The sequence below is a fragment of the Pelodiscus sinensis genome, chromosome 25 (genome assembly GCF_052426305.1).
Source record: "Pelodiscus sinensis isolate ZL-2025 chromosome 25, ASM5242630v1, whole genome shotgun sequence".
Lineage (NCBI taxonomy): Eukaryota > Metazoa > Chordata > Testudines > Trionychidae > Pelodiscus > Pelodiscus sinensis.
The window spans coordinates 10,799,419-10,826,254 of record NC_143076.1 but is presented as its reverse complement, the minus strand read 5'-3'; the positions used below and the strand labels follow the sequence as shown (position 1 = coordinate 10,826,254).

Here is a 26,836-nt window from a genome sequence, read left to right as displayed (position 1 = left end):
CTCATGGTGAAGACTGGAGTTAAATTAGATGCACTGCTGACCTGGGAGCAGAAGCAAATGGAAGTGGGTGCACTCTGGTGTTTAGCTTCAGCAAGAGCTGGCTGAGCTGCAGCAAAAGCCAGTAGGGCGCTATATAAAGAGCTGTCAGGGACCTAGGTTGCAATAGGACAATACCCGTCAGAAATTTTAAGTTACTTTCCCCGCTGCTTGGGAGGGCACTAAGAGATACACCAGACCCATGCTTTGCAACTTGGTGCCTTTATTTTCTAGTGGGGTAATTCCACCGTGTTTCACTGCTATAGATCGGATCATTTTCTAGGGATGCAGTAACACAATTAGCACTTGTGATTAGCTTTCTTGTTTGGGGGTTTCTGTTTGTATCCCCGCCCCCAGACAATTCTACGAAGTGGTGGATTTTGTTAATTTTAGATTTGCTGGGTTGTGTATTTGCTATTGGAGGGGAGGTTGAAGTGAATTTTACACTTGCAATACAAAGTGGTGATGCTGGAGATGGTTCTTTGTTCTTGGGAGAGCTGGTGCCACTCGGCAATTTCCAAACAGCTGGGCTGTGTCTAGACTGGCCAGTTTTTCCGGAAAATCAGCCACTTTTCTGGAAAAACTTGCCAGCTGTTTACACTGGCCGCTTGAATTTCCGCAAATGCACTGACTTCCTACTGTAAGAAATCAGTGCTTTTTGCAGAAATACTATGCTGCTCCCATTCGGGCAAAAGTCCCTTTTGCGCAAAAGGGCCAGTGTAGACAGCTGAGATTTGTTTTCCCCAAAAAAGCCCCGATTGCGAAAATGGCGATCAGGGCTTTTTTGCACAAAAGCGTGTCTAGATTGGCCATGGACGCTTTTCCGCAAAAAGTGCTTTTTTGCCAAACCAGTCAGGATCACCTGTCAGAGGCTCCAAGATCTACCGGTAGATCCTGATCGACTGGTTGGTGACCACTGACCTAATCCCTCTGACTTGTGAGGAGCAGCATTAAAACCTCTGAACCAAATGTGGGACAGCCTTTGGAGATTCTCATCCTGAAGGAGGGAGCGCTTCTCTGTGTAAAGAGGTTGTTAGCAATGGCTTTCACTCTGCAGAGCATCGTATTGGTATGTTACTTTCCTGGAGCAGGAGACGTGACTTCTCAGTGTATGTACATGTACATACAGGCTGGTGGTACCAGCTGAAATGGTTAAGTGGTTAATGGCAGAAAAACATGAGTGAGCGGGAAAAATCTGATGCTGTTCAGTAAATGTGCTTAATGCCTGTAACTACAGTTGCACCCAGGATCCCTAGCCACGGGGTACAGCTATCCATGGTATCAACAACCACAAACAGAGCTCCTGCCCACCAGCGTTCTCGTCTCCCCCATCCGCCTCTTTTAATGGCCAGCTAACCCTGGAATGCTGCTGGCGACAGGATGCTGCCGCCTGCCTTCTGTGCTATCCCTGCACACTTGCTCCTTGCCGGGCGATTCCGGATGAAAAGAAAAGGAGACTAGGAAAGCCAAGGGTTGGTTTATTTTTTTTCTTTTCAGAACAGTTATGCCACAGGTGTAACTGACCAGATAAGCGCTGGGACAGACAGACAGGCAGCACTTTGCATTAGGCTTGGCACATAAATACAGCACTCTCTCGTCCTTTGAGGGACCTGGCCCCAAAACCTCATGGCTCTAAATTAGTCTTCTCCATGCCCTAGCTCTTTTCAGTATATTGTTAGTTAACCTGGCTGAGGCATGAACACACGAATGCAGAGGAGTAGCTTTAACCGGGCATGATGAATGCTGTCGAGCTGTACAACTGAACAGGCGTGCCCAGTGGGACTGCTGACTCTGTGTTTTAAATACCACAAGACACCTCAGTCTGCATCACTCCATTACAGTACAAATAAAAACAGGAAACAAAACACAGCTGCAGCGTACACGATGGGAAGAAAATGAGAATCTAAGTATTTACAGAGAAGGGCTGGGCAAAAAAAACACAAAAATATTTACATAAAATACATGAGCTTGTCAGCATATACATTTTACACCAGTTCACCCCAAAAAAAACCCCAAACAAAACCAAAACAACAACAAAAGAACCCCAAACACGAAAATAAGACACCCTATATAAATTAAAGTGAAGGGACTCCTAAGGCTTTCTGGGATGTTTCTCTCATGCGGCTCAGGACAAAAGAATCCAATTTCTACAGCAGGAAAACGAACTGCAAGAATGGCTGCACACACGGGGGTTACTGTGTACACATCGTTAACTGGTGCAGCAGACTTCTGTAGCACAAGGTTCTGGAAGTGTCACAGCCCCTTTTAAAAAGTAAATGTTCCATGGCCTTTTCATTCAGCTTTTCTAGCACATTACACTCTGCTTCAATCAATGCGGTGTCTACATACCAATGAGATGAATGGCAAATACTACATACAAGGGTCTGCCCCTTTTGTAGCTAAAGGGAACAATACATTTTTCAAGTTTGTTTTGGTTTTGTGTAGCCATTTGCTACACCTGTGCAATCCTCATTGAGTCCTCCCCCCACCCCCACTGATAAGCACAAGCCTATTACCTCTGTAAAGACCTGTAGGCACAACGTTTTTACTGTCATATGCATAAAGTTTAAACCTGATCAGACTTTTTCACATTAGAACTGAAGTAGATGTGACGGGGCCCATGCCTGGATTGCTGTCCCAACATCTGTACTCACAGAGAGCTTGCTTTACGGGCCACATACTGCTCTGAGTTACAGGTGCAAATCCAGAGCAGATCTCTACACCACGAACAAAACTGGGCCCAAACTCTCTCACATGGGAATGGGAAATTAAGCTGAAAACTCCGCAAGTGGCAATAAAGAGGCAGGCAGGCAGGCAGCAATGCAGGTGTAGGAAACTTGCCAAGTCTGCCACTGCTCGTGTACGCTCACTGAAATGATACTGATGGTTACTACAGATGAGCAGAACTTGGCATGTAATTGGTTTATCATCCTAATTTCCCCCCAGCAGGGGTCGCCCTCCCTGATTCATTGATGGGACACCTAATAATCTGCCAACACGTCATATTGTGCATCATACCCAACTGACGCGTGGCCAAGGGCCAGCTGAGAGTCTTCAGAGCTCATTGCTATTGTTCTGGAGCAAGTCCCACCCCCCTCTGTAGTGGTCCCCTCTTCCCTGAAGCACAGACACCGTTCGGTGTCTCACATTCTCCTTGAGAGGGGCGGGACTATTTCTCTAAGGGCCATCAAGTTCCAAAATTTAACCACAGTACAAGAGCAGAACTGCATAGGTTACTGTATGGCTTTGTTAAGGGAAAAAAGAGGGTTCAAAATATTAGCAGCTGTTAACAGTGGGGTGCTTGTTGCTTGCTGCTTTAATCTCACCCCTTCCTTAGGGCCCCTGCCCTTACAGTTACCAGTTGCGCTCTTACAGGGCTGCTGGCTGGGCATGGGACAGGACGAGGGGATCAACTTGTTCCTAAGCACACTAAAGGCAAGGACCGAATGAATGAATGTCTCATGCTGGAATACAACAGAAAAATCGCTGATCTCGAAGAGGGCTCTTATCTCAGAGATGTGAAACCATTTAGCCATTTGTTCTCACGGGGTTAAATTCACTATTTCCTGACTAACTCCACGTATGGCTACCGATATGCTGATCTAAGAGCATCCACCCATGGAGGTTAATCAATCAGGAATAGCTAGCCTGCTCTGAAATCACCCCCTACTTTAGCCCAGACTAGTTTTCATGTCTGGATAAGGCCTTAGTGATAGGGTCATTTGTGTGCTTAGCCTCTATGGTGCTGAGGGCACTTGACTTCCAAGGAAACCAATGATGGCAGAGAGTGTTCAGCACCATCTAGGTTTGGGTCCCTATCTACTGCACACTGTCCTGCTGTGAACACCAGAGCAGGCTTTGACCCCTGGCTCTGTCTCCCCAGCTACTGCCTGTGAGGAGTAGAAATAGTTAGGAGGTGGGGCTCCCCCCCTCTCGGAACATGCTGGTTTAAAGGCAGGAGGCAAGTGCGGGCAAACGAGCAGAGATGTTCGTAGGGCCCAGCTGTCTCTCAGAGGGTTCTCCAGGTAACATAAGGCCAATACAGAGAGGGTGAGGGGAGAATTAAGGCTTCGATGGAGAGAGAGGTGGCCTGTCAGCTAAATCCTAAATAGCCTGAACCAATAAGCTCCAGAACAAGGGAGAGTGGCCTGCTGGAGCAGCAGTAGGGAGCCTAAATGCTACAGTGGGAGAAGCCCAACCCTGGCTTTAAACAGCTCGACTGAGGACGTTAGCTTGACACCCGCTCTTCCACCGCCCCCTCCCCTCCCCACACACACTAGATTGTATTGGGAAAGCCAGATTATTCAGCCTCTACTAGCAGAAGTGGCTAGTAGCAAAGACTGGCTGGTCCACTAAGTGGCTCGGTGTTCTCACCTAACAGCCCGTTCATGCTTTATCCTGTCTCTCTCACACCCAAACACCCCTCCACCCCAAAACCCTCTAGCTGATAGAGATAGTAACAAGGTAAATGAGACTGAGGTAACCTGGATCACAGTGCTTTTTCCCTGGCAGCTAAAACAGTTAGGAAAAACTCTATATTAAACCAATTCTTCTTAAAACAATACACTGTACAATAAAATCAGACCATAGGCTATTCTTGTTGAAGGCTATGAGATTAAAAGAACCAAACTGCTAATGACTAGGTAATTACTAGAAGCGTGTTCTTTCCCTGGGAGTGCTGACAGGTTTTTATTATTACTTTAAAAGCCCGAAATAGCATAAATACAACAGTTGTTCTAGGAGGCTCCGACATGATTTAACAACCTTAGCTATGCTAGCTGCAGGACCTTACCTGAGAGAACTTCGCAGGTGCTTCTCCGAAGTAAATCCTGCGAATTTTCCCACAAGCAGAATTTTCCCCCAACAGTACGTGAAAGGCCCTGGCATCATGACTGAACCCTGAACATTAGAAACGCTAAATCTCAAGTATTTTCTAGGAAGCCCTGTCTCCTAAAATGTGTGTGCTTTAAGGTGGGGTCAAAATGGCTGTGAATCCAGAGAGGCTGCAGATGAAATGCTGTCTTGTTTCTATTAAAAAGGAAGAAAGTTTTAAATAAGGCAGGGCAATGCTAGGAGTGTGCTATCAAGAGGGGCACTGTCCCTTGGTTCCACCCCCGCGACGGATGAGAATTACACTTGCAGGCAGGAGGCGATGCTATTTCATAGCGCACACATAACATGTAACTGCTCTGAACTTACAGTATGTCACTGGGATTTCATTAGTGAGGCAGCGCTAGGAGGGTCTCATCCTGCAGGCTGTATATTAAAGGTGGTGTCCCGGAAGTAAGGACTGAGTTACTGGGCCCAGAGCAACCCCATGGTAATGCAGCTAACTGGGTGGTTCCAAAAGTTGCTCCCAGGAGGAGCCTAGGCTCTAGGTCACAAGCTGGGTTCAACCATTTTAGGTGGTTTCTGGCCAGCTATGATGTGAGATTAAATAGCTGGCCCTGCAGGTAGCCTGTAAGTAAAGAGGAATATGCGTGAAATGTGTATGCTCTTAAATCACTTGTGCCCAAGAGCACGTGTGTGTGGTGGGACGGATGGAGGGGTTCAAGTGCAGACCTGGCTCGCTTCGCGTTCAAAGCTTGTCTCCATTTGCAATATTGAGATGAGTGTGAAAGCTGGAGTTTTGGTAAATATCCCTTCTGTAGCTGCAAGCTGCGTGTTCTCAATGAACCCGGCTGTGCTCTGGCCCAGCTTGGGGCCAATCTCTCTCTCACCTTAGTGGGAACTGGGTTGGGCCCAGGCCATCCCTTTGCAATTTTCAGGGGAAGGTAGAGCACCAGTAATCTAGGAGGAAACAAACCCTGTCCTTCGCCGCAGCTTTGGGTACATTACTGATTCAATCTGAAAAGGCCAGGACAGCGTCCCCCCCCGCGGCATCTCACTCAAAGGGTACAAGGTCCATGATGGCGGCCGCTGGGAGAGGTACTGGAGATGCTTGCAGTATGCGTGTACTCACCAGACACAGCACTACGGAGATTAGCAATTGCCAATGGCAAGCCTCCTTTCCCCTCCCTGCCACGCCGCTCTTGGCTTTGCTCTGCCTCTTTGCACTCACCAGCACAGCCTGTGTGATCAGGCCAACCCCTCAAGCAGCACGAGAGAGAACAACACACTCACGACACGCATGGAGTGGTGAGCTGGGGGCGGGGCTGAGTGGGTTTGCTTTGCTCATGGGGGCGCTTCTTTTTTTAATTTTGTCATTGAAAAAATAAAACAGTCCACTGTCCAGCAGAGGCTGCTTAGGCTCTATCCCTCCTTCCCCCCGCTCACTCGGCATGGATCTCTGTCTCCGGCCTCTGCAAACACAGCTCTGTAGGGAGGAAGGCCCCCTGGCCCAAGGCTGTGGCATATGTCCTACTGTGTGAATGGGGAAATCCAGGGGGCATGAACCCCCCTCCTCCAAGGTAGCCCCCTCTTTGGTGCTGAGGCATGGTATGGTAATCCTCCAAATTATCGTACTGGGACACCACCGTCATAGTGCTTTGGCGTTTGCCAAGGGTTTGGTATGGGTACAAGAGGCCAGGGTCCCGGTCCATGCTCTCTGGGTGCCGGATTCTGAGGCTGTGGCTCCGTTCTGGCTTGGGAGGCGGCACCATGGCTTGGACGTGGTGCTCCTCCTCTTTATTACAGCAGTCTCGGGGGTGTTTCTCACCAGGGACTGCCTGCCTAGCTCGAGGCCTTTCCAACTCTGGCCGGTCCTCTGCCAGCCTTGCCTCCTTGTGGTTCAGTCTTAGGACCTCCTGGCCGGCTGTGATGAATTTCCCACCCGAGTGCTGGAAACCGATGGGCTCCTGCCCGCCCTTTGGCCTGTAGTCGGGGTAAGGAGGCCCGTTTTTGGATTCCAAAGGCTGCCGATGGCTTGCTTCCTGTGGCAGGTGCGTCCTGTGCTCCGCTGCGTTACAGCCCGACTCATGCAGCTTCCTGTTCCTGATGCTGCTCTGCTTCTGGGGAAGGGAGGGCTTCTCTGACTGTCCATTCCCATAGGCCCCATGGTAATGAGCTCTGTCTGACTCCGTGTGCTGCAGATAGTAACGTTCGTCCCCCTCGGGGGTGGCTGCCTTGGTTGGATACCTCCCTTCTTTCCCTTCGGCTACGCTCAGGAGACCAGTTTTCCCAGGATCCGATTTGCTGCGGAGGTGGATGACGTCCAGCCCCCCCAGCTCCTCCTGCAGCAGCGGAGCCACGTTGTCATACTGGGACATCACCGGCCCCTTCACTTTCTGGCGGGAGCGGCTCTCCCGGCGGATGGACTGCAGGCGGTATTTCTCCATGTCCTCCAGGTCCCATGACATGTAGGTGTGCTTGATGTCCGGGGCAGGAGGCACATCTCTGCTGATAAAGCTGTGCTCTTTCCCTGCCAGGTGGCTGATCAGGCCTCCACGAGGGTAGGTGGGCAGGCCAGGATAGCGGTACAGAATCTTACTCTGCAGCCGAGAGGTGCAGGATGCAAAGTCTCTGCTCGGAAGGGGGTGGAAATGCCGCAGCCGCATGGTGCTGTAGGGGTCCAGGTCATAAACCCCTCCGTCTGCAGCCATGGGATAACTGGAGGAGCCAGAGGAGCTGGAATATGGGCTGTACCGGTAATGGACACGCCCGTTCTCGAAGTAAGGCTGCAGCTGGGTGACGTGATAATCTGAGTGGGGCTGGCATGGCTTGTACTGATAAAGCGGCCGGGGGCAGAACACGGGCTCGTCATCGGGAGGCACCTCTGTCCGCGAAATGGGGACGGAGCGGATGGTGGAAGGGGTGGAGACGTGCAGCGACTGCACCCTGCGGATGGTGGGGTAGGGCGGGGCCTCGTCCCCGTAGCCGCTGCGCAGGGTGCTAGGGCTGACGGAGGAGGCGTACTCCACGCGGCTGCGAGGCTTGTTGTTACGGGCAGGGGTGCTCTTCCCTTGGCTGGCGTAGGCAGTGTAGCGGGGACCCATGGATGTGGGTGTTTCCGCTCTGCAGGCGTGTGCTTGGTGGTCGGACTTGCCGTGGCAGGCAAGATGCGGCGGGAGGCTCTCCGGCCTGTACTGATGGACGGACGCTGGCTTGTGATGCAGGTAGTTCTCTGGCATGGGCGGCTCGGGGGCACTCTCTGGCTTGGGAGGGGGGAGATATGCAGACTGCAGAGAGGCGTGCTTGGGTGGGGGCGGGGGCGGCAAGGCATCCTCCATGGACAATGGCAGAGAGGAGGAAGCCAGGAAGGACTGGTAACTGGGGGCGCTCCCTGCATCCATACTGTTGGAGTGCATGGCTGCAGCTATCTTACTCTCCAGTGTTCTCACGGGCGGGATGGGGGGCGCCACGCCATAGGAGGAGTGTGTGGGGACCGACTCGGAACGCAGGTGCAAAGGGGGAGCCCTGGCGTTCTCCCAGGACTTTTCCAAGTGGCCCTGGTGGGACACAGCAGTGGATGAGGTACATCGGACAGCGGCGCTATTTTCGGTGACAAAAACTGGAGCAGGCTCAGCTAGTTGAGGCTCAGGCGGCTTCTCTGGAGATGAGGCTCCTCGTACCTAGCATGGAGAAACCACACAGCAGTTAGTGCGTGAGAATCCCACGGTGTTGGATCCCCATAGGGTTAGTTCTACATAGTTTATCACCCTCCCCTACAACACAGCCCGGGCTGCTGTGCAGTGAGAGGGTGTTGTGCCTGACAGCTGGGGCAATGCTGTCTTTTGAGAGCTACTTCAGTGACCTTTGGGACAGGCTGCAGTTTGCACCATTTTTACCCAGGTTTGGCAGGGACTAGTGGATGGACTGGGAAAGGCTGATTGTCAATTTGTTTTTGTAACCATAAACTGTGGGGAGAAGGCAGTTGTCAGCCTGTGGTCTCCAAGGACCAATTGGCCAAAACTTTTTATGCAGAGCCTAGAACGCTTTGACGGGTGGTCTTCACAAAGGCACATATTTTAGCACAAGTAAATCTTGTTTCAAATCTATACACATGGCTCTGAGCACCGTTAATGCATGAGCTATAGCAGCATAGTACTATAGTAGCATAACAGTACTGCAGAAATAAATATTTCACTTCCTCTCAGTTAACAACACTGTCCCTTCAAGTGACTCAATTACTGGACTGCAGGTGCGTGTCTCTGCAGTTGATCTGTCAGTGTGACTCAAGTTGGTACTGTGTAGCGTCGGGATGTCTAAAGCCATTTGAGCCTACATCCAAATCCCAGGATTCACAGCTGTTACCAAATTGCCAGTAACAAGCTAAGGTGAGAACCCCCCAGTGTTAAAAATCAGGAAAGACCTGGAATCTGATGCGACTGGCCGCCACACGGTTCCCTTGGCTGACACACTCGCTAAGACACCAAAGGCGAATTCTTGTATTCAAAGCTATGTCTAAATTATTCCTTGCGCACAGCAGTGTCTAGCCCACTTTCCTAAATCCCTACACTCCAAGGAAACAAGTTATTGTTTGCAGAACAATTGGGGAATATCAGAATAATATGTTGGCATCACTGCTAGGGGAAAGGGCAGTTTTCCCCCTAAACTAGTGTTGGGGCGACTGTTCTGAGAGAGGTATTCCCTGGAAAGCACTGTGGTCACTGTGAGTGGGTGTATCTATTACACCTACACTAGTAATTCCTGGGAATCTCTCCCACTTCTTTGCATTTAGGTTATCTGGAGCAGAAAGTTCATCTCACTTGCTCCTCTGATACAAACTACTCAAAATTCCACCCCTACTGTTCTTACACACAAAGGTCGTGTGTGCACAAATGTATATGCAATGGTGCAGAGGGGTGCGCATGCGCGTGTCACTTGCCTGGTTGGAACTACTTGGTCCTTTGATGGCTACTGCTGGAACTTGTCCCATCGCTGGCTGATGCTCTGCTTGTGTCTGAGACGGTGCGAGGAAATTGGTCATAAGAATGCGCTGAGCAGTCGTGACAGTAACATCTGCCTGTGAGGTTGGTTCAGCAGCCGTATGCTGGCCTGCTGTTCCATGACTCATCTCCGTTGCTGGTGTCTGGAGAGGTGTCAAGTATGCCACTGGAGCCAGGGTGGTTCTCTCCCTGGCAGTGACAGGAGGAAGCTGGAGTTTGTCATCAGCTATGCTGGAAGGAAGATGAAGCTTCTCTGCAGGGATGTGATGCTTATCCATAGATATGCAAGTATGGAGGGGGGGCTTGTCTATAGGCACCTCTGTTGTGGACGGTTCCTGGCTAAGTAAAGCACCCGTATAGAGAGGAGTCTGCTCCCAGTCCCCAGGGCCACCAGGATGGGAGGGAAAGTGGTCCTTGTCACCCACTGTTCCAGTATGATAGTTGGAGTGGTGCCAGTCCACCTTTGTGCCACTGTGCAGGTCCCCTGGCAGGCCAGTATACAGATGAGGCTGGTCCCAATTTCCAGGTGCACTACTATGTAGCTGGTTGTGGTCCCCAGATATCCTAGCGAGGTCCTGATCTCCAGGTGCCCCACTCTGGAAGTGGATTTGGTTCTCAGAAACACCCATATACAAGTGAAGCTTGTCTGGGGCAGCCCCAGCAGTGAGGTGGAGCTTTTCTATAGCAATTCCAGTGTCCGTCTCTCCGTAATTTGTACAGTCAGAATGAGCATCTCCTGGCTTCTTCTGGGACTGAGCAGATGCTTGCTGTGCAGACTCAGCTAACGCTAAGGCCAGCATGCGTGCTGCGTTTTTCGGAGGAGGAGGAGGGATAAGAGACACAGAACTGACAGGAACAGGATCCTGGGGGGAGTCGAGGGCAACTGCTCCTAATGGGGGGGAAAATTGAGAGAGAGAGATTTGTTACTCTGTAAGGATAGCGACCTAAGTCTTATAGACCATTATAAAAATAGCAGCTTTTCACAGTAGCATTTCCTGGAGGTGAAAGACCGTATCTTCCGTCCCACATGCAAACGTTGCTGCATAGTACAGCTGTTCAGCATGAAAACCATACCAGTGATTGTCTAAAAGTTCCTCTTGCATTTCTAGAGAGGTAGGAAGTGGATAAGGCAGAGAACGACACCCCCTTATAACCAATTTAGACCACATGCTTTGGGGCTGAAAAAAGACCCTTCTTCAAGTGTTGGCAGGTGTGCTTTTTTTCACTAAGAGTGTCTTAGGTGGTCAATTTGCTTGTTAACTGATATGCAAGGACACACTACAGACTGTTGCATTTTAGGATAGGATGGAAAAAATGGGGGTACACAAGATATTGTGGAAAGTATCCAAGAATTGTGTGATGGAGGGGAAAGGCAGAGAGGTGTCTACTGAGATCTTAACAACCTGCACCGCCCTCTTGTTCAGGATCGGAATCGAGGCGTATTCCCCTCTCCTAAAAGGCACGTAGAGAAGTTTCTGGGAGCAGATCCCTTAAAGAAAGAATGGAGGAAAACGCACTGTACCTGGCTGAGTGTGTCCGGAAGGTACAGTCTTATTCTGACCGCTTGGCATGGGTTGCTCCCCTTCTTCTTGCAACTCTGGCGTGGCAGCCGTCACCTGGGTCTGGACCTCTTGGTGGCATTCCTCATTGGCTGCTATCTCGCTGGCTTTCAGGGGCAAGGACATTCTCTGGGCGGGGGACCTGTTTGTGGCTTCGTTGACACTAATGCTTTTACTCCAGTTTGGAGACGTGGCACTCCCTGCAGCGCTAGGCACCCCTTCAGATGCTTGGTTGGGTGGCGTAAAAGTGACTGGCTCTGCTCCAGCCAGCGGAGACTTGCCTGGCTTTCGCCCCATCTTAGGCGAGAAGGCATGTGTTTTGTATGCCTTCTCCTCAGTTGGGCTCAGGTCCAGCGTGAAAAAGGGGCTCATTTTCTCTTGGATCGGGGAGACTGGTTCAGAGCTTGTGGCACTGCCAGGGGTCTGACTCTGGCTGCCAGACTCCAAGTCCTTCTTAGCTACGCTTGGCTTGTCCTTGTTAAAACCCATGGACTCCAACAGGGAGATGCTGCTATCCAGGCATTCCGACTCTGCCTTGGGTGGACTGCACTGAAAAGACATAGGGTCAAAATCCAGGCTAGCTACTCCAATCTCCGGTGGGCTCAGGTCAACATCTTCAGCTGACCTAGGAGAGATGAGGGCAGGAACATGAATCAGCCCCTCATCTCCATCACTCTCATGGTCATGGGGCAGGTTATCATAAGAATTGCAGCGGTTCATGGTCCCCAGGAGCTCCCCATTGAAGGAAGCAGACAGTGCGTCACTACTGGACCTGGGTCTTCTGGGCCGGAACAGTTTAGAGTCACCTAGCAACAAGGAGACGGATAAGCATTAATAGGGCACCAGATAAATGTGCGCTGAAAACATGAGGACAGGATTTATTGCCTGTTTTTGCTGAGTTGGTTTAAAATGCTGCATCAGCTGTGGCCTCTTGACACTAAAGTAATACAAATAACAATAAACCAGAGCAGTCCAATATGGTTTAAGGGGAGTCTGAACAGCTAACGTGAATGTACTTGAAACCACTTGCTAGGCTAAGAAACAGTTGATAAAACTATTTAAATGTAGCTTGCCTGAAGGTTGGATCAAATCATTTTTAGATCAATTTAGTTTGAAACAGGACTTTAAAAAACACAGTTCCCAAGCTAACTAATAAATGCAGCCTGAGTCCCATGAGACCATGAAAGTGAGTGTTAAACTTAACAGTACGGTGTGCATAATTAAAGCAGGTAAAAATCTCTGAAGTGCGCTGTATTGGTCCATGGTACTATGTGAATGCACAAGGGAATCCAGTCCATTACGTATTTATGCTTTTATTCCGTTATCTAACTGGGGAAGACAAATGAACTGTAGCCAGGAAGGAGCTGTGGCATCTCCACCGTTAAGCATAGGAATACTGACTGTCTGGATCCCTGACTGAAGAGCTCAATGTAAGATTAAGAGATTTTTTTAGGGGTCAGTTTCTTTTTGCTTCATTTGACACTCAGATATTATGGTGGGGCGTGGCAGTAAAATATCCTGAGATTTAAAATGCATAATAAATTGAATTACTGCCGAAGGCCAGACAGATACTAGCTGGTTACTAGCTAGTTTGTTTTGGTTTCCACTTCTCTAACTGAGATTAATTTAGCCATGCTATTTCTTGGTCAGTAATACATTTTATTTACTATATACCAACCTCTCTATATCTTTCTCTCCTTTCTTTTCAAAAATAAGAGGAAGATGTGGGCTAAGCGACACACTTTGCCCCACTGTGTTTGACCCCCACGACTGTGCTGGCAAAAACCTGCAGTGTAGATGCAGGTACACTGCCAACACTGCACTTCCGCTGGGGGAGCGCAGGAGGAAGGAAGCTGCAGTAAGTGATGTCAGCAGAAGCAGAGTTTTGCTGCTGTATCATACAGGGATACCCATGCTGGCCAAGTGATTTTAGTGTAGATAAAGCCTCGATTTTAGTGCTCATCAAATTGATGTCCACTGAGTTTTTCCCAGATCTCACTTCACTCCTTCACCCTTAGAAATGTCCCAAGGAGCCAACCTCTACTGTTAAGGCTTTATGCAACTGCGGGATCGTTTGACGTTCCTTAGACATTTCCAGTAAAAGTTAAGTCAATGTGAGCTAATTTCAGTAATTGCAGACGACTAGCCTTGCTCCTAGGGAGATGCAGGTTCCAGGCAAATTACCTGAACACTGCTCTGACTTTAATGGCTTCTTTCTTACACCCTGATAATGCCGTGAATTAGAGGATGAAAGCTGCCGGACTTTGACACCATCTGTGTCAACGAGGTTCCGTGAAACTCATCACACAGAAGTCTGCTCTGCCACATTCCACTCCAAATCCTGCCTCTCTTCAAAAGCAAGAACAACTCCCATCGACCTCAGAGGCACTCCATACATACCATTAAGTTGTCGGCACATGACTGCTTATGAGTTACATGCACTAAGAAAGGGTAACATTGAAACTACGGATGTTAAATTGTGTTTAATTGACTAATTGATGGAATTTTAGGGGGGACGAGGGCGTGAGCCGGGATGGCTGATTCCCGGCTTGTGCCCAGTCTCCGCCATGCCCCTGCCCCCTGCGGAGATGATGCTGGGGAGGAACCGGCTTTTAAGCCAGCTCCTGCTCCCTACACTTGCTGCCTCTGTCAGAGAGAGGCAGCAAAGTGACGAGATGAGTCAGTACTCGACTATCTGATAAGCTTATACTTATCGGGTAGTCGACTAGTCGCTTACATCCCCAATTGAAACATGAGCACATGCAGTGGTTTTCAACCCATGGCCCAATTAGCACAAGGCTGTGGTGCAGCCATATGCTTAAGGCTGCCGGGGCCCACGTGGCAGAACCTGATGCCTTTACAGCTGGGTTTGGGGATCTCTGGGCAGGAGGTGCAGGGCATGGAGGAGGCATGTTGTGGTTCTCAATCCGCAGCCCAGGTAACCACTGGCATAATGTGACACTGTTCGGCAATCAATTCTTGGACTCCAAAGCCAGAAGGGACCATTATAATCATCTGGATTCACCTCCGGTACAACACAGGCCACACAGTTTCCCCAAAAGAATAGTACATCTCATAGGATAGTTGTTCTTAACCAGGGGTACACAGAGCACTTCCGGGGTATATCAACTCATCCAGTTAACTGCCTACTTTTAAAACGGGCTACATAAAAAGCACTTTAGCAAAGTTAGTAGAAACTGAAATTTCATACCGACAATGACTGCATACTGTTCTACCTACTATGTACAGAATGTAAGTGCAATATTCATAGTCCAACGTATTTTGTAATTATGGTAAAGATGAGAAAATAAGCAATACGGGCTGTGACACATCTTGTATTTTGGGTCTGATTTTGTAAGCAAGTGGGTTTAAAGAGAGGTGAAACTTGGGAGCATGCAAGTCAAATCAGACTCCGGAAAGGGGTACAGTCTGGAAAAGTTGAGAGCCACTGGCCATAGGAACTTGGACAGTAGTTGGCTATTTATAAAACAGATTTGACAGAAGCCATAGGACTTAGTCCTAGATGCTGCCATCTACTTTATGAAGGGCTGTTAACAGTCACTGGTCTATAGAAATGCCACCCTGCCTTGAACACCTTGGGAGCCAGCTGTTTTTCCATCTTACCATCCACAGCATGCAAGGAGGTGAGTGACTCTTCACTTTTAGCTGAGCGCAGGGTCCCGCTGTCTCCTCTCCCACCTACAGAACCAAATGCAAAAGAAGCTTTTTCTAATCTGCCACAGGCACATGGCATGAAGACAGAGGGGTTTCTACTAGCCATGCCACTCGCTTGAATAGAAGCAGCTTTTCTACTCTCCTATGCACACGACCAAAAGCTCCAATCACAATCGGTGCTCTTTGTATCTCTTGCCACAATGCATACTACTGGGTATTTCTAGAGTGTCTTCCATCAAAAATGGGCCCAGTGAATTAAGAGTGGTGCTGAGGGTACGGGGGTGTAATATCCCCCCCCTCCACTACGACTGGAGAAGCTGACAACAAGCTGTGAGCCTCTGCAGACAGAGGGGTTGGGACGTAAACTGGCCACAGCTCCTCAGCTCTGATTCTTTTTGAGAGAGGGTGCGGTTCACTTGAATCTGAAGTGGGAGGAATGGGTAAGGATCCCCTTAAGAGCAACCTTGACAATGACAACGTATCACGCTGAGCCACCAGTGTAGTTCATAGTAGTCTGAGGGCTACTCTAATTATCACCATCTCTCAGTGGCTCCATGAGCCATTACAGTAAAAGGCTCATTGAAGGCCCACTTCCACCCTCTAGCAGCTGGAGAGAGGCATGGCAACCTCTATGTATCCAAAGGATGCCCCTGGGTTTTTAAGATTGTAGTCAGAGGGCAGCACAATGCAAAGGGAGAGGAGAATGCGTATTTTGTGGGCACAGAATAAGCATCAACTTTAACACTGGTACTGGGGAAGTCTGCGGATACTTTTGAATGCATTGTGCCATAAAATATGCACGGGCTCCCCAATACATCCGAGTTGGGACTTCCGAATTCCTCCCTCTCATTTCATTTTATACTAAGGAAAACAGCAAATGATTCAGATTCTCTTAAAATACCACCTGCTAGTGTTCCATAGGTTTGAGAGAGCTACTAGAGGTTGTGGGTAAGGGAGAGGCACATAACATTACATGTAGCCTTAGCAATACAAGGGGAAGTTTATGGGCATAGCTGTACTGCTATAACAATAGTAGTATAAACTCCCGGTGTGGATTTTCTTCTTTTGGAATGAGGGCCCTTTTGCTGCTTCCAAAGAGACAGAAGCTAAACCAGAACATGCTTTTAATTCTGGCATAAGTGCTATACCAAGATACTAATGTTCCCGTGAGCACTGATCTGTCAGTCCTGAATATTACACCTAGGTGAAGACTGAACCTGCAGTTTAGATCTAAAGGTGCGAACCTCCTAATTCCTCAGCTAAATAACTCAGGGTCCGTTAATGAGAGGCTGTAGCAGACTCAAAACTTCTCTCATGGGTGAAGCACTGGAGGGGTACAGAGAGGCTTGACAAGTGTGGGTAATTTTCCCAGCAGCACCCTTGTTGAGAGGAACAAAGGCCCTCTCCTCACCTGCCAGTGCTATGGCTTTCATTTCGGAGGGCTCACTTGGGTTGCGCTGCAGTTTCCGCTTGGAGACAGAAGAGGATTTTCCCAGGTTGAAAAAGGAGCGCCAGCTGCCCACAGGTGATTTCTTCATCTTGTTGGACGTTCTTTTTCTGCAGCAAGAAAGCAGAAGGGGGTTTGCAGTAAGGAAATGTAGCCAGTTACTAAGTCTTACCCACCAGATCCGATTCCCTCTGCATCTGGCCTGCTGGCTTTGATGGCAAGTGAATGCACCTTTGGGGGAGCCAGGGCTTTGTCAAGCTGGGACTTAAAAACCTCTAGGGATGGAGATTCTATCCCCTCCCTAGGGAACCCATCCCAGTGCTTCACCACCCTCCTAGTGAAATAGTTTTTCCTAATATCCAACCTAGACCTTCTCCACTGTAACGTAAGACCATTGCTCCTCCTTCTGCCACCACTGAGAACAGCCTCTTTCCATCCTCTTTGGACCCCCCCCTACAAATAGTGGAAGGCTGCTATCAACCTCCCCCCCTTCTCTTTCCTAGACTGAGACGGTCCACTCCTGAAACTTGTGGGGTCAACTCCATTTAACAACACTGAGCAAAGTACAAAGAACATTAATTTCCTTCTTGCAGCAGAGCAGGTGAAATTTTTAAGCTTCCAGGCATGAACAGCGCACTCAGTCTGAACCAAAAATACCTCTTATTTTATAGACTAACGTACCTGTTCCCTCCATTGTAATTGTAATCTAAACATATACAGGTAAGAGATTCGAGACAATTTCATGTGCACTACAAAAACAACTTGACCACAGACTGCATCCCTGAAGTCTCTGTGGACATGTGCGCGTGCACACGAATCTCTGGGGGGAAAGAGTTGCATTTGCCCTCAAACATGAGCCAGATGTGTCTTGGATACAGAACAACCCAGTCCTCACTGGCTACAATCCTGTATTGTGAGTGAGTCCTGGAGAGATCAGAGGACTTTAAAATCTTTAAAAGCCTGTGGAACCAGAGGGTGCTGGAAAATAAAAGCCTCTACCTTTCAGATGGAAAGTCTATGACAGTGTGGAATTTCCCCTGTAATGCCGCAGGGCCTTCTCCCACTTCAATGTATTTACTGTCTGCCACGATAGGGGAGTTGATCTGGGCTTGTGTCCTGGCTTGTGCCTCCTCCAGGGTGAGCAGCTTAGTTGAGGGAGAAGACACCAGCAGCGACTTCGGGCGTGATAAGGAAGTGTGACCTGCAAATGAAAACCAGAGACTAAGAGGAGAATCAGAAAGGAGCAGAAGGAAAAATAAAACCCAAATTAGACTGTCACATTTCCTGAGCCCTTGGAAAGCTAAGAAAAGGCCACTATGGTTCCGTGCGTGTGAGCGCATGTGCGTGTGAGAGAGAGAGAGAAAAGGGAGTTACTCACCTCGTGCAGTAACGAGTGTTCTTCGAGATGTGTGTCCCCGTGGGTGCTCCACTCTAGGTGAAGGGTCGCCCTGAGCCGCAGATCGGAGCTTTTCAAAGCAGTTTTCCCCCTGTTGAGCCACGCATGCCCAGAGGGCGTCTCGAGCCCTTCCCGCCCTCTGCAGCGCGCGGCTCAACCCCCTCCCTTTCAGTTCCTCGTCTCCGCCCGAGTAGTTTAGACTCCGTGCAGAGGGGAGGAAGGGAGGGTCGTGGAGCACCCACGGGGACACACATCTCGAAGAACACTCGTTACTGCACGAGGTGAGTAACTCCCTTTTCTTCTTCGAGTAGTGTCCCCGTGGGTGCTCCACTCTAGGTGACTACAAAGCAGTGTTCAATATATGGCTGGAGGGAGCCGGAGTCAATGTTTAGCGGTGGTAGAGAGCACCGCTGTTGCTACTGCTGAGTCCTGTGTAAGTTGCGGTAGGATTGCATAATGTCTGGCAAACGTGTGATCTGAAGACCACGTTGCTGCTCGGTAAATATCCCTTAAGGGGACATTGTTCAAAAAGGCTGTAGAAGCGGCCGTGGCTCGAGTGGAATGCGCTCTTGGGGGGCACGGTAGTGGTTTATTGCCCAAAGTATGACATTTGACTATGCATGTGGAGATCCATTTTGAGATTCGTTGTGATGACAGGGGTGTTCCCTTAGAACGCTCAGCGATTGATATAAAAAGTCTTTCGGATTTACGAAATGGTTTTGTTCTTTCCAGGAAGAAGGCAAGAGCCCTCCGAATGTCCAGGGTATGCAGAGTGGCGTCCTTCTGTGATGCATGCGGTTTCGGAAAAAAGGTAGGTAGTACGATAGGTTCATTTACATGGAATTCTGTACAGACCTTTGGCAGAAATGTTGGATGAGGTCTAAGTATGACCCTATCCTTCGTAAAAACTGTGTAGGGGGGTACTGCCATTAATGCCCCAATTTCACTCACCCGTCTAACAGACGTGATAGCCAATAAGAAACAGACTTTCATAAAGAGAAATGGGAGTGGTACTGTAGCCAGAGGCTCGAAAGGAGGTCCAGTAAGTTGGTGGAGAACAAGATTTAGGTCCCATAAGGGGGGTGGTGCCTTATGGGGTGGGTATACGTTGTGGAGCCCTTTAAGGAATCTTTTAGTGATAGGATGGGCAAATATGGAGAATCCATCAATGGAAGTATGGAACGCTGTTATTGCAGAAAGATGTACTCTTAAAGAAGAAATTGAGAGTCCTGATATTTTAAGGTCTAGAATGTAGTCCAAAATCATATGTAATGGTGCATCACGGGGTTCTATCCTGGTTCGCTGGCACCAGAGGGAAAATCGAGTCCATTTCTGTAGGTAAGTTTTTCGAGTGGACTGTCTCCTACTGTGGAGGAGGATATCTTTCACTTGTTGGGAACAGTGATTTTCTATCTCCGAGAACCAGAGAGTAGCCAAGCCTGGAGGTGTAGGGTGTGGAGCTGTGGATGCAGTATCGCTCCATTGTTCTGAGATATTAGGTCTGCCCGGTGAGGTAGCGGGTAAGGAGGGTGAACTGCTAGCCTGTACAGGTACGGGTACCAAGTTTGGCGGGCCCACGACGGGGCTATCAGGATGACTAGGGCTCCGTCTCTGCAGATCTTGCGTAAGGTTTTCGGGATTAACGGTATGGGGGGGAAGGCATAGTGAAGGGGGGCTGTCCATTTGATTAGAAAGGCATCCCCTAGGGAATGTTTGCCAAGACCTGCGCGTGAGCAGAATTGGGGGCATTTGGCATTCTGGGTAGATGCAAAAAGGTCTATGGATGGCCATCCCCAATGGTTGAAGATTGAGTTTGCGACCTCCGTGTGTAACTCCCACTCGTGATCTGAGGTGAAGTTGCGACTGAGTGAATCTGCTCTGGTGTTGTTCACCCCGGGCAGGTAGGATGCTACCAGGGTGATCTGTTTGCGGATGCATGAGTTCCACAGGCGGATAGCCTCTGCACAGAGGGAGCGGGAGCGGGCTCCGCCTTGCTTGTTTATATAGAACATCGTGCAGATGTTGTCCGTTAGAATGCGGACCGTCTGATTGGCAATGTCGGGGGCGAAGTGTGCACAGGCATTCCTTACTGCTCGCAGTTCGAGGAGATTGATGTGTAGTCGTGCCTCGGATGGGGACCACCTTCCCTGAACGGCTTGGTCGTTCATATGTGCTCCCCAGCCAAGGAGGGAAGCATCTGTAGTAATCTGTACAGTGGGTTCGCTCTGTTGGAATGGAACACCTGTGAGAAGGTTGTTCGGTATCGTCCACCACCGTAAGGAAGCAAGGACGTTTGGTGGAATAGTCACCGTCTTGTTGAGGGAGTGTCGTGACGGTATGTATACACTTGCTATCCAGAGTTGGAAGCATCGGAAATGCAGACGAGCATGGTGGACAACGTAGGTGGTGGAAGCCATGTGGCCCATTAGTTGGAGGCAAGTAAGAGCTGTAGTGGTAGGAGTTGTAAGCATTACACTTATAATTTCTTGTATCGTTATGAAACGTTGCCGAGGTAGGTATGCTCGGGCTGTAATTGAGTCCAGGCGCGCCCCAATGAATTCTATATTTTGAACTGGGTGCAGTGTTGATTTGCTTTCGTTGAGTAGAAGGCCTAGACGATTGAGGAGTGATGTGGTCGTACTTATCATGGAGGCAGTTTCGTCCTGTGTTGAGCCCTTCAAAAGGCAGTCGTCTAGGTAGGGGAATATGATGACATTGTGGCGTCTGAGGTATGCAGCGACGACTGCTAGTACCTTTGAAAATACCCTTGGAGCTGACGAGAGGCCGAAGGGGAGGACATTGTATTGGAAATGATCCTGGCCGAGAGTAAAGCGTAGATAGCGTCTGTGGGCGGGATGGATAGTTATATGGAAATACGCATCTTGTAGGTCGAGGGCTGCGAACCAGTCCCCTTGATCTAGCGCAGGAATGATTGTTGTAAGTGTGACCATTTTGAAGCGTTGTTTCTTGAGAAACCTGTTCAGTTTGCGGAGGTCTAATATTGGCCTCCAGCCTCCCGTTTTTTTCTCGATCAAGAAATAGTTCGAGTAAAACCCTTTCCCGTGGAACTCTACTGGTACTTTTTCTATGGCTCCGATAGAAAGGAGGCGGTCGATCTCTTGTTTTAGTAGAGTGCCGTGAGAGGGGTCCCTGAAAAGGGACGGGGTAGGGGGAAGGGTAGGTGGGGTAGTGGTAAATGGGATAGTGTATCCTACTCGAATTATTTCTAGAACCCAGCGGTCCGATGTTATGGATTCCCATTGTGGGAGGAACGGCCGCAAACGGTGGGTAAATAGGCAGCCATGTTGTGTTATTGCTAGATCGTGAGGGAGGTAGTGCAGACCCTCGACCACGACTTCAAATTTGCTGTTTGGAGGACTGGGTAGTTGGTGGGCGACCTTGATTAGGTCGTCTTCTCTGAGGTCGTTGCCTTGGCCTAGTGTCCTCATAGGGTCTCTGTGGCCGGTTGTATTGCCCATATCTATAACGATTGTACGTATTATATGGGGTGTATCGCCTGCGTTTGAAGGGCGGTGTATACATGCCTAGTGTGCGAAGTGTGGTTTTCGAGTTCTTACTATTATGTAGCATTTCATCTGTAGAGGCTGCAAATAATTTTTGTTTATCAAATGGCAAGTCTTCTACTTTTGGCTGAAGTTCTCGGGGAACTCCAGATGATTGTAGCCAGGAAGTTCTGCGCATGACTATCGCAGTGGCTGTAGCTCTAGCTGCTGTGTCAGCAACGTCCATTGCCGTCTGGAGGGCAGTGCGAGCGATGGTGTGGCCTTCGTGGACTATTGCTTTCAAGATGGCTCTTTTGGACTCAGGGAGATGTGGTATCAGTTCTCCGAGCTTCGAATAATTATCAAAGTCGTGATTCGCTAAGAGGGCAGAATAATTTGATATTCTTAGTTGAAGCGTAGAAGAGGAATATATTTTCTTTCCAAAGAAGTCTAGCTTTCTATGTTCTTTGTCGGTGCTGCCATTCTTGTATTGCGGTATCTTCGCTCTTTGCTGTGCAGATTCAACCACTAAGGAGTTTGCTTGTGGATGCGTAAAGAGGAAGTCATTGTCTTTCGGTGGAACAAAATATTTCCTATCAATCTTTTTGTTAGTCGGTTGGATGGATGCTGGTGTCTTCCACAGATCTTCAGATGTTTCCATGATTGCCTCATCAATCGGCAGGGCAATTTTACTATGCAGCGTAGGATGCAGGTTCTTTAATAAGTGATGTTGTTTCTTTTGTACTTCTTGTAGGGAGACATGCTGACTTGTTGCTACTCGCTTAAATAGCTCCTGGAACTGTTTAAGGTCATCCATCGCTACGGTATCTGATGGTATCACTGCATCATCCTGTTGGGCAGTCAGGTCATCTGGGTGAGTGACGTTTATAGATTGAATGTCGGATTCATTATCCGAAAAGCGCTCCTCCTCCTCTTCCTGCTCTGTGTGTGATGCAGGGGGTAGGGGCTGTGGATGAGGCAGACCTCTCCGAGATGGTGTGGAGTGGACTGAGGACCGGCGTCTGTACGGGTCCCATTGGTCCCAGGGCCCCCATTGGGGTGGATAAGGTGGGGGCGGGTAAGACCAGTAGGGGTGCCATGGGTTTTGTTGCGGTCCAGCCCTCTGATAATAGGAACGAGACCCCCTTGGCGACGTCTGTCGCGAAGAATATGTCGTATGGCGGTCATCCTCTAGAAAGGGAGCGCCATGAAAGGACACTGGGGACACAGATCTGGCAGGGGAATGCCTTGCAAGGGATGTCCCTGGTGAGCAGTCAATGGGAGGGGGGCAGGGCTGCTGCTGCCTGCTGTGAGAGTCAGACGGAGTCTTAGAGAGCTCTGCAGCAGACTCTCGAAGAAGCCTCTCATTGTCTGTTGCCGGTGCCGGTGCCGGTGCCGAGCTCTGGTTTGTGGCGGGCTGTGTATTAGACATGCTATGTTGCGGTGCGGGTTGTTTTAGCGGTGCCGTTCCTTTAAGCGGCACCGGGGTTTTTCGCGGTGCCGGGGCTTGCAGCGGCGCCGCGGTTTGAAGCGGCGGCGGCTTTTCTTTTCGCCCGGGTTTCCCAGTGCGTTCCCGGGAGGGCTCAGAAGCAGCGCGCACCGGCGCTGATGTAGACCGGGAGGATTTTCCCTCTGCCTTATTAGCAGGGGTCCCCGGGTTTCTTTGCCCCTCTCCCTGGGTTTTGGGAGAGGAAGAAGGCGGGAGAGAGCGAGATGGTGAGGCTCTCTGCCTTGTAAGTTTCGTTGGCAGGGGAGTTTCATGCTGCAGTTCCCCCTGCTCTGAAGGCTGCAGAGTCTTATCAAATAAAATCATCCTCAGGCGGAGCTCTCTATCTTTTCTAGCTCTCGCCGTGAGGGAAGCACAGTGTGTGCAGCTGCGGGGCGAGTGAGCTTCCCCCAAGCAGCGGATACATTTCGTATGGCCGTCAGAAGCCGGCATAGGCTCGCGGCACTGGTCGCATTTTTTAAAGCCTGAGGAGGCAGACATATCTTGCTGCTTGTTTCTTTAAAATGTTGGTATTTCGTTTCTTTTTCTTTCATATGGTTTATGTGTTTTTCTCTGGCTGAGGAGCCAGGAGAGAGAGAGCTCCGGTTCACCCGGGGCTCCGGTCTGAAGGGAGTTTTAGTCCCCGAGGGGGGATTTTGTTGTCAGTTTCGTTCTTCTTATAAAAAAATATTTTGTTGTTATTATTTCAAAGAGAAAAATAAGGGAAACTAACTTGGAGTAACAGGGGAAAAAACTATGTAACCTAACTAATAGAAAATACAGTCTGAGGGACTGTGAGGGAGCTCCTGCTCGCTCCGTCCGCTGACGAGGGCGGTTAAAGAGGAACTGAAAGGGAGGGGGTTGAGCCGCGCGCTGCAGAGGGCGGGAAGGGCTCGAGACGCCCTCTGGGCATGCGTGGCTCAACAGGGGGAAAACTGCTTTGAAAAGCTCCGATCTGCGGCTCAGGGCGACCCTTCACCTAGAGTGGAGCACCCACGGGGACACTACTCGAAGAAGAACTTGTCTCTCTCTCACTCGTTCTCCCTCATTGTCTCTCTCTTGTTGTCTCGTGTTCTCTCTTGCGCGTTCTCTCTCTCATTCATTCTCTCTTGTTGCTTGTCTTTCTCTGTCTCCCTCTCTCTCTCATTAGTTCCCTCTCCCTCTCTTGTTCCCATTCCCTCGTGCTCTCTCCCTCACTCTCTCCCTCTTTCGCTCGCTCTCTTGTTCTTCTGTTCTCCCTTGTTGTCTCTTGTGCTCTCGTTCGTTCTCTTTTGCGCTCTCTCCCTCGCTTATTCTCTCTCACTCTCTGTCCCTCAATCTCTCTCTAGTTCTCTCATGTTCTCCTCTCTCATTCTCATCTATGTTCTGTCATTCGTTCGCCTCTCCCTCGTTCTCATTCTCACATGCGCTCTCATTCGCTCGTTTGCTCTCTCGTTCTCTTTTGTTCTCCCTCTCTCATTCTCTTTTCCTTGTTCTCCTTCTCTCTCGTTCTCGTGTGTTCATTCTCTTTTGTTCATGCTCATGTTCTCTGGTTCTCATTCTCTCTTGCTCTCCCATTCTTGTTCTTTCATTATCTCTGAGGGTATGTCTACACAGCAAGTTATTTCGAAATAACAGCTGTTATTTTGAGATAACTTTCCTAGTGTCTACACAAGCAACTGCTATCTCAAAATTAATTCAAAATAGCGGAGGGCTGATTTCGAAATTGGTAATCCTCATTCCACGAGAAATAGTGCCAATTTCGAAATTGCTATTTTGAAATAAGCACTGTGTAGACTCTTATTTCGAAATAAGGGGCCTCCAGCCCTTCCCAGGGTACCCTGCTGGCTGCCCTGGCCACAAGGTAACTTCTGACCTGATGCCCTGCCGGAACCAGTTCCGGCTGGCCTTAAATGCGATTCAGCATCTAATCAGTGTGGTCGTGCTATTTCAAAATAGCAAACAGCTATTTCAAAATGCATTTTGTGTGTAGACACGTTATTTCGAAATAAGATATTTCAAAATAACTATTTCAAAATTAGATATTTCGAAATAACGCTGTAGTATAGACATACCTTTATTCTAGTTCTCTCTCTCGTTCTCTTTTGTTCTCTCTCGCTCATTCTCTCATTCCTGTTCTCTCATGTTCTTGTTTTCTCCCTTGCTCTCTTTTCTTCTCTTTAATTCTCTCATTCTCTTTTCTCTCTCTCCCCCTCGTTCTCGTGCTCTCGGTCTCTCATTCGTACTCTCATTCTCTTGTCTTTTTGTTCTCTTTCGTTCACTCTCTCTCTCTCTCTCATGTTCTCATTCTCTCCTCTGTTCTTTTTCGTTCTCTCATTCTCTATCCCTTGTTCTCTGTCTCGTTATTTCTCGTTCTTGTGTTCCCTCTCCCTCTTTTGTTGTCTCTTGTTCTCTTTCAACCAGAGAGAGAGCGAGAAAGAGTATGGGACAGAAAGAGAATGAGAAAGAAAGAGTGAGAGCATGAGAATGATAGAGAGAATGATAACAATAGAAAGGAAGAGAAAGAGAGTACGAGACAATTTGTGAATGAGAACAAGAGAGGAGAACGAGGGAGACAACAGGAGTGAGAATGAGAAAACAAGAAAGAGAGAATAAAAGAGAAAATAGAGTGAGATGAGGGAACAAGAGAGAACATGAGAGAGAGAACAAGACAGAGAGAAAAAGAGAAAGACAACGAGATAACACAAGAAAGAATGAAGAAACAAGGGACAGAACGAGAAAGAGAAAATGAACAAGAGAGTGAATGAACAAGAGAGAACGAGGGAAAGAGAGAACCAGAGAGACAGAACAGGAAAGAGAGAGAATGAAAGAAAGACAACGAGAGAGAGAAAGAATGGGAAAGACAAAACGAAAGGGAGAGAGAGCGAGAGAAAGAATGAGAGCAAAAGAGTGAGAATGAAAGAGAACAAGAGAAAGATGAGAATGCAGGAGAGAGAATGAAAGAGAGAGACAGGGAGAAAGATCAACAGAGAACAAGGGAATAAGAGAATGAGACAATGAAAGAGAAAGAGAGAACGGGAAAGAATAAGAATGATAGAATGAGAATGAAAGAACAAGAGAGAACAAGTGAGAGAGAATGAGGGAACAAGAGAGATGGAGAGAATGAGGGAATGAGAGAGTGAGTGAGAACAATAGTGTGAAGAAGAATGCGAAAAAGGCAATGAGGGAGAATGGGAAAGAATGAGAGAGTGAGAATTAGAGAGAGAACGAGAGAGCAAGAAGGAGAATGATAGAGAAGAAAAGAGAATGAAAATGATGGAGAATGAACAAGAATGACAGAGTGAGACAGAGAGGACAAGAATAAGGGAGAATAAGAGAATGAGAGAGAAAGAATGAGAGAGACAAACAAACAAGAGAACCAGGGAAAGAGAATGAGAGAACAAAAGAGAACGGGAGAGAATGAGAATGAATGAGCGAGCTAGCAAGAATGAGAGGAACAAGAGAGAAAGAGGAGAGAGAATGAGAGAACAAGAAAGAACAAGAGAGAGAGAACGAGAATGAGAGAGAATGAACAAACACTGGAAACTGTTTGGATCTTGTCTCAGTTACTCTAGATGCTTTTAAACCATCTCTGAATTCTATGACTTGGATATTTTCAATTATCCTATAGGACGGTTTAAAACCACACAGATAGGTGACAGTTTTCTTTCTCATGGCTGGTTTTCTTTGACTCCTTTTCCCATGGTTCTAGCTCAGAGTATGGGAAGGAAGAGCTATCTCTAAACATCTGAAATGGGAATGACTTAAAAATGTGAAAACATGCTTGCAACTAGTTTGTATGATTTGAATCATTCCTAACTAATACTGGGGTGGAGCATAATACATTAAGAGCTGCACTGTATTACTGCTGTAGTTGTGGGGTTTTTCCCATTTCTTCCAAGGCTACAGCCAGTGTTCCCTCTAATTT

At 48.6% G+C, this 26,836-nt stretch overlaps 1 protein-coding gene and 1 long non-coding RNA gene across 15 annotated transcripts in view; one reads left to right on the top strand and one right to left on the bottom strand.

Annotated features, from left to right (window-relative positions):
* Positions 1 to 1,498: 1,498 nt before the first annotated feature.
* The window catches only part of ARHGAP32 (Rho GTPase activating protein 32), a 472,553-nt gene continuing 447,215 nt past the window's right edge, over positions 1,499 to 26,836 (bottom strand). For 13 of the 14 annotated variants that reach the window (XM_075909245.2, XM_075909242.2, XM_075909249.2 and 10 more), the window contains 6 exons: positions 17,544 to 17,745; positions 16,509 to 16,654; positions 15,047 to 15,121; positions 11,386 to 12,228; positions 9,803 to 10,752; positions 1,499 to 8,546 (listed from right to left, as the gene is read on the bottom strand). In XM_075909245.2, the coding sequence (XP_075765360.2) occupies positions 6,309 to 8,546; positions 9,803 to 10,752; positions 11,386 to 12,228; positions 15,047 to 15,121; positions 16,509 to 16,654; positions 17,544 to 17,745 (4,454 nt within the window). In that variant the 3' untranslated portion in view covers positions 1,499 to 6,308. The remainder of the gene's footprint in view (positions 8,547 to 9,802; positions 10,753 to 11,385; positions 12,229 to 15,046; positions 15,122 to 16,508; positions 16,655 to 17,543; positions 17,746 to 26,836) is intronic. The other variant, XM_075909239.2, reaches the window with a different exon arrangement.
* On the top strand, positions 18,121 to 22,287 carry LOC149521702 (uncharacterized). Its single transcript, XR_016347855.1, has 3 exons — positions 18,121 to 18,221; positions 18,673 to 18,751; positions 22,198 to 22,287. It is a non-coding gene; the product is annotated as an uncharacterized LOC149521702 (long non-coding RNA).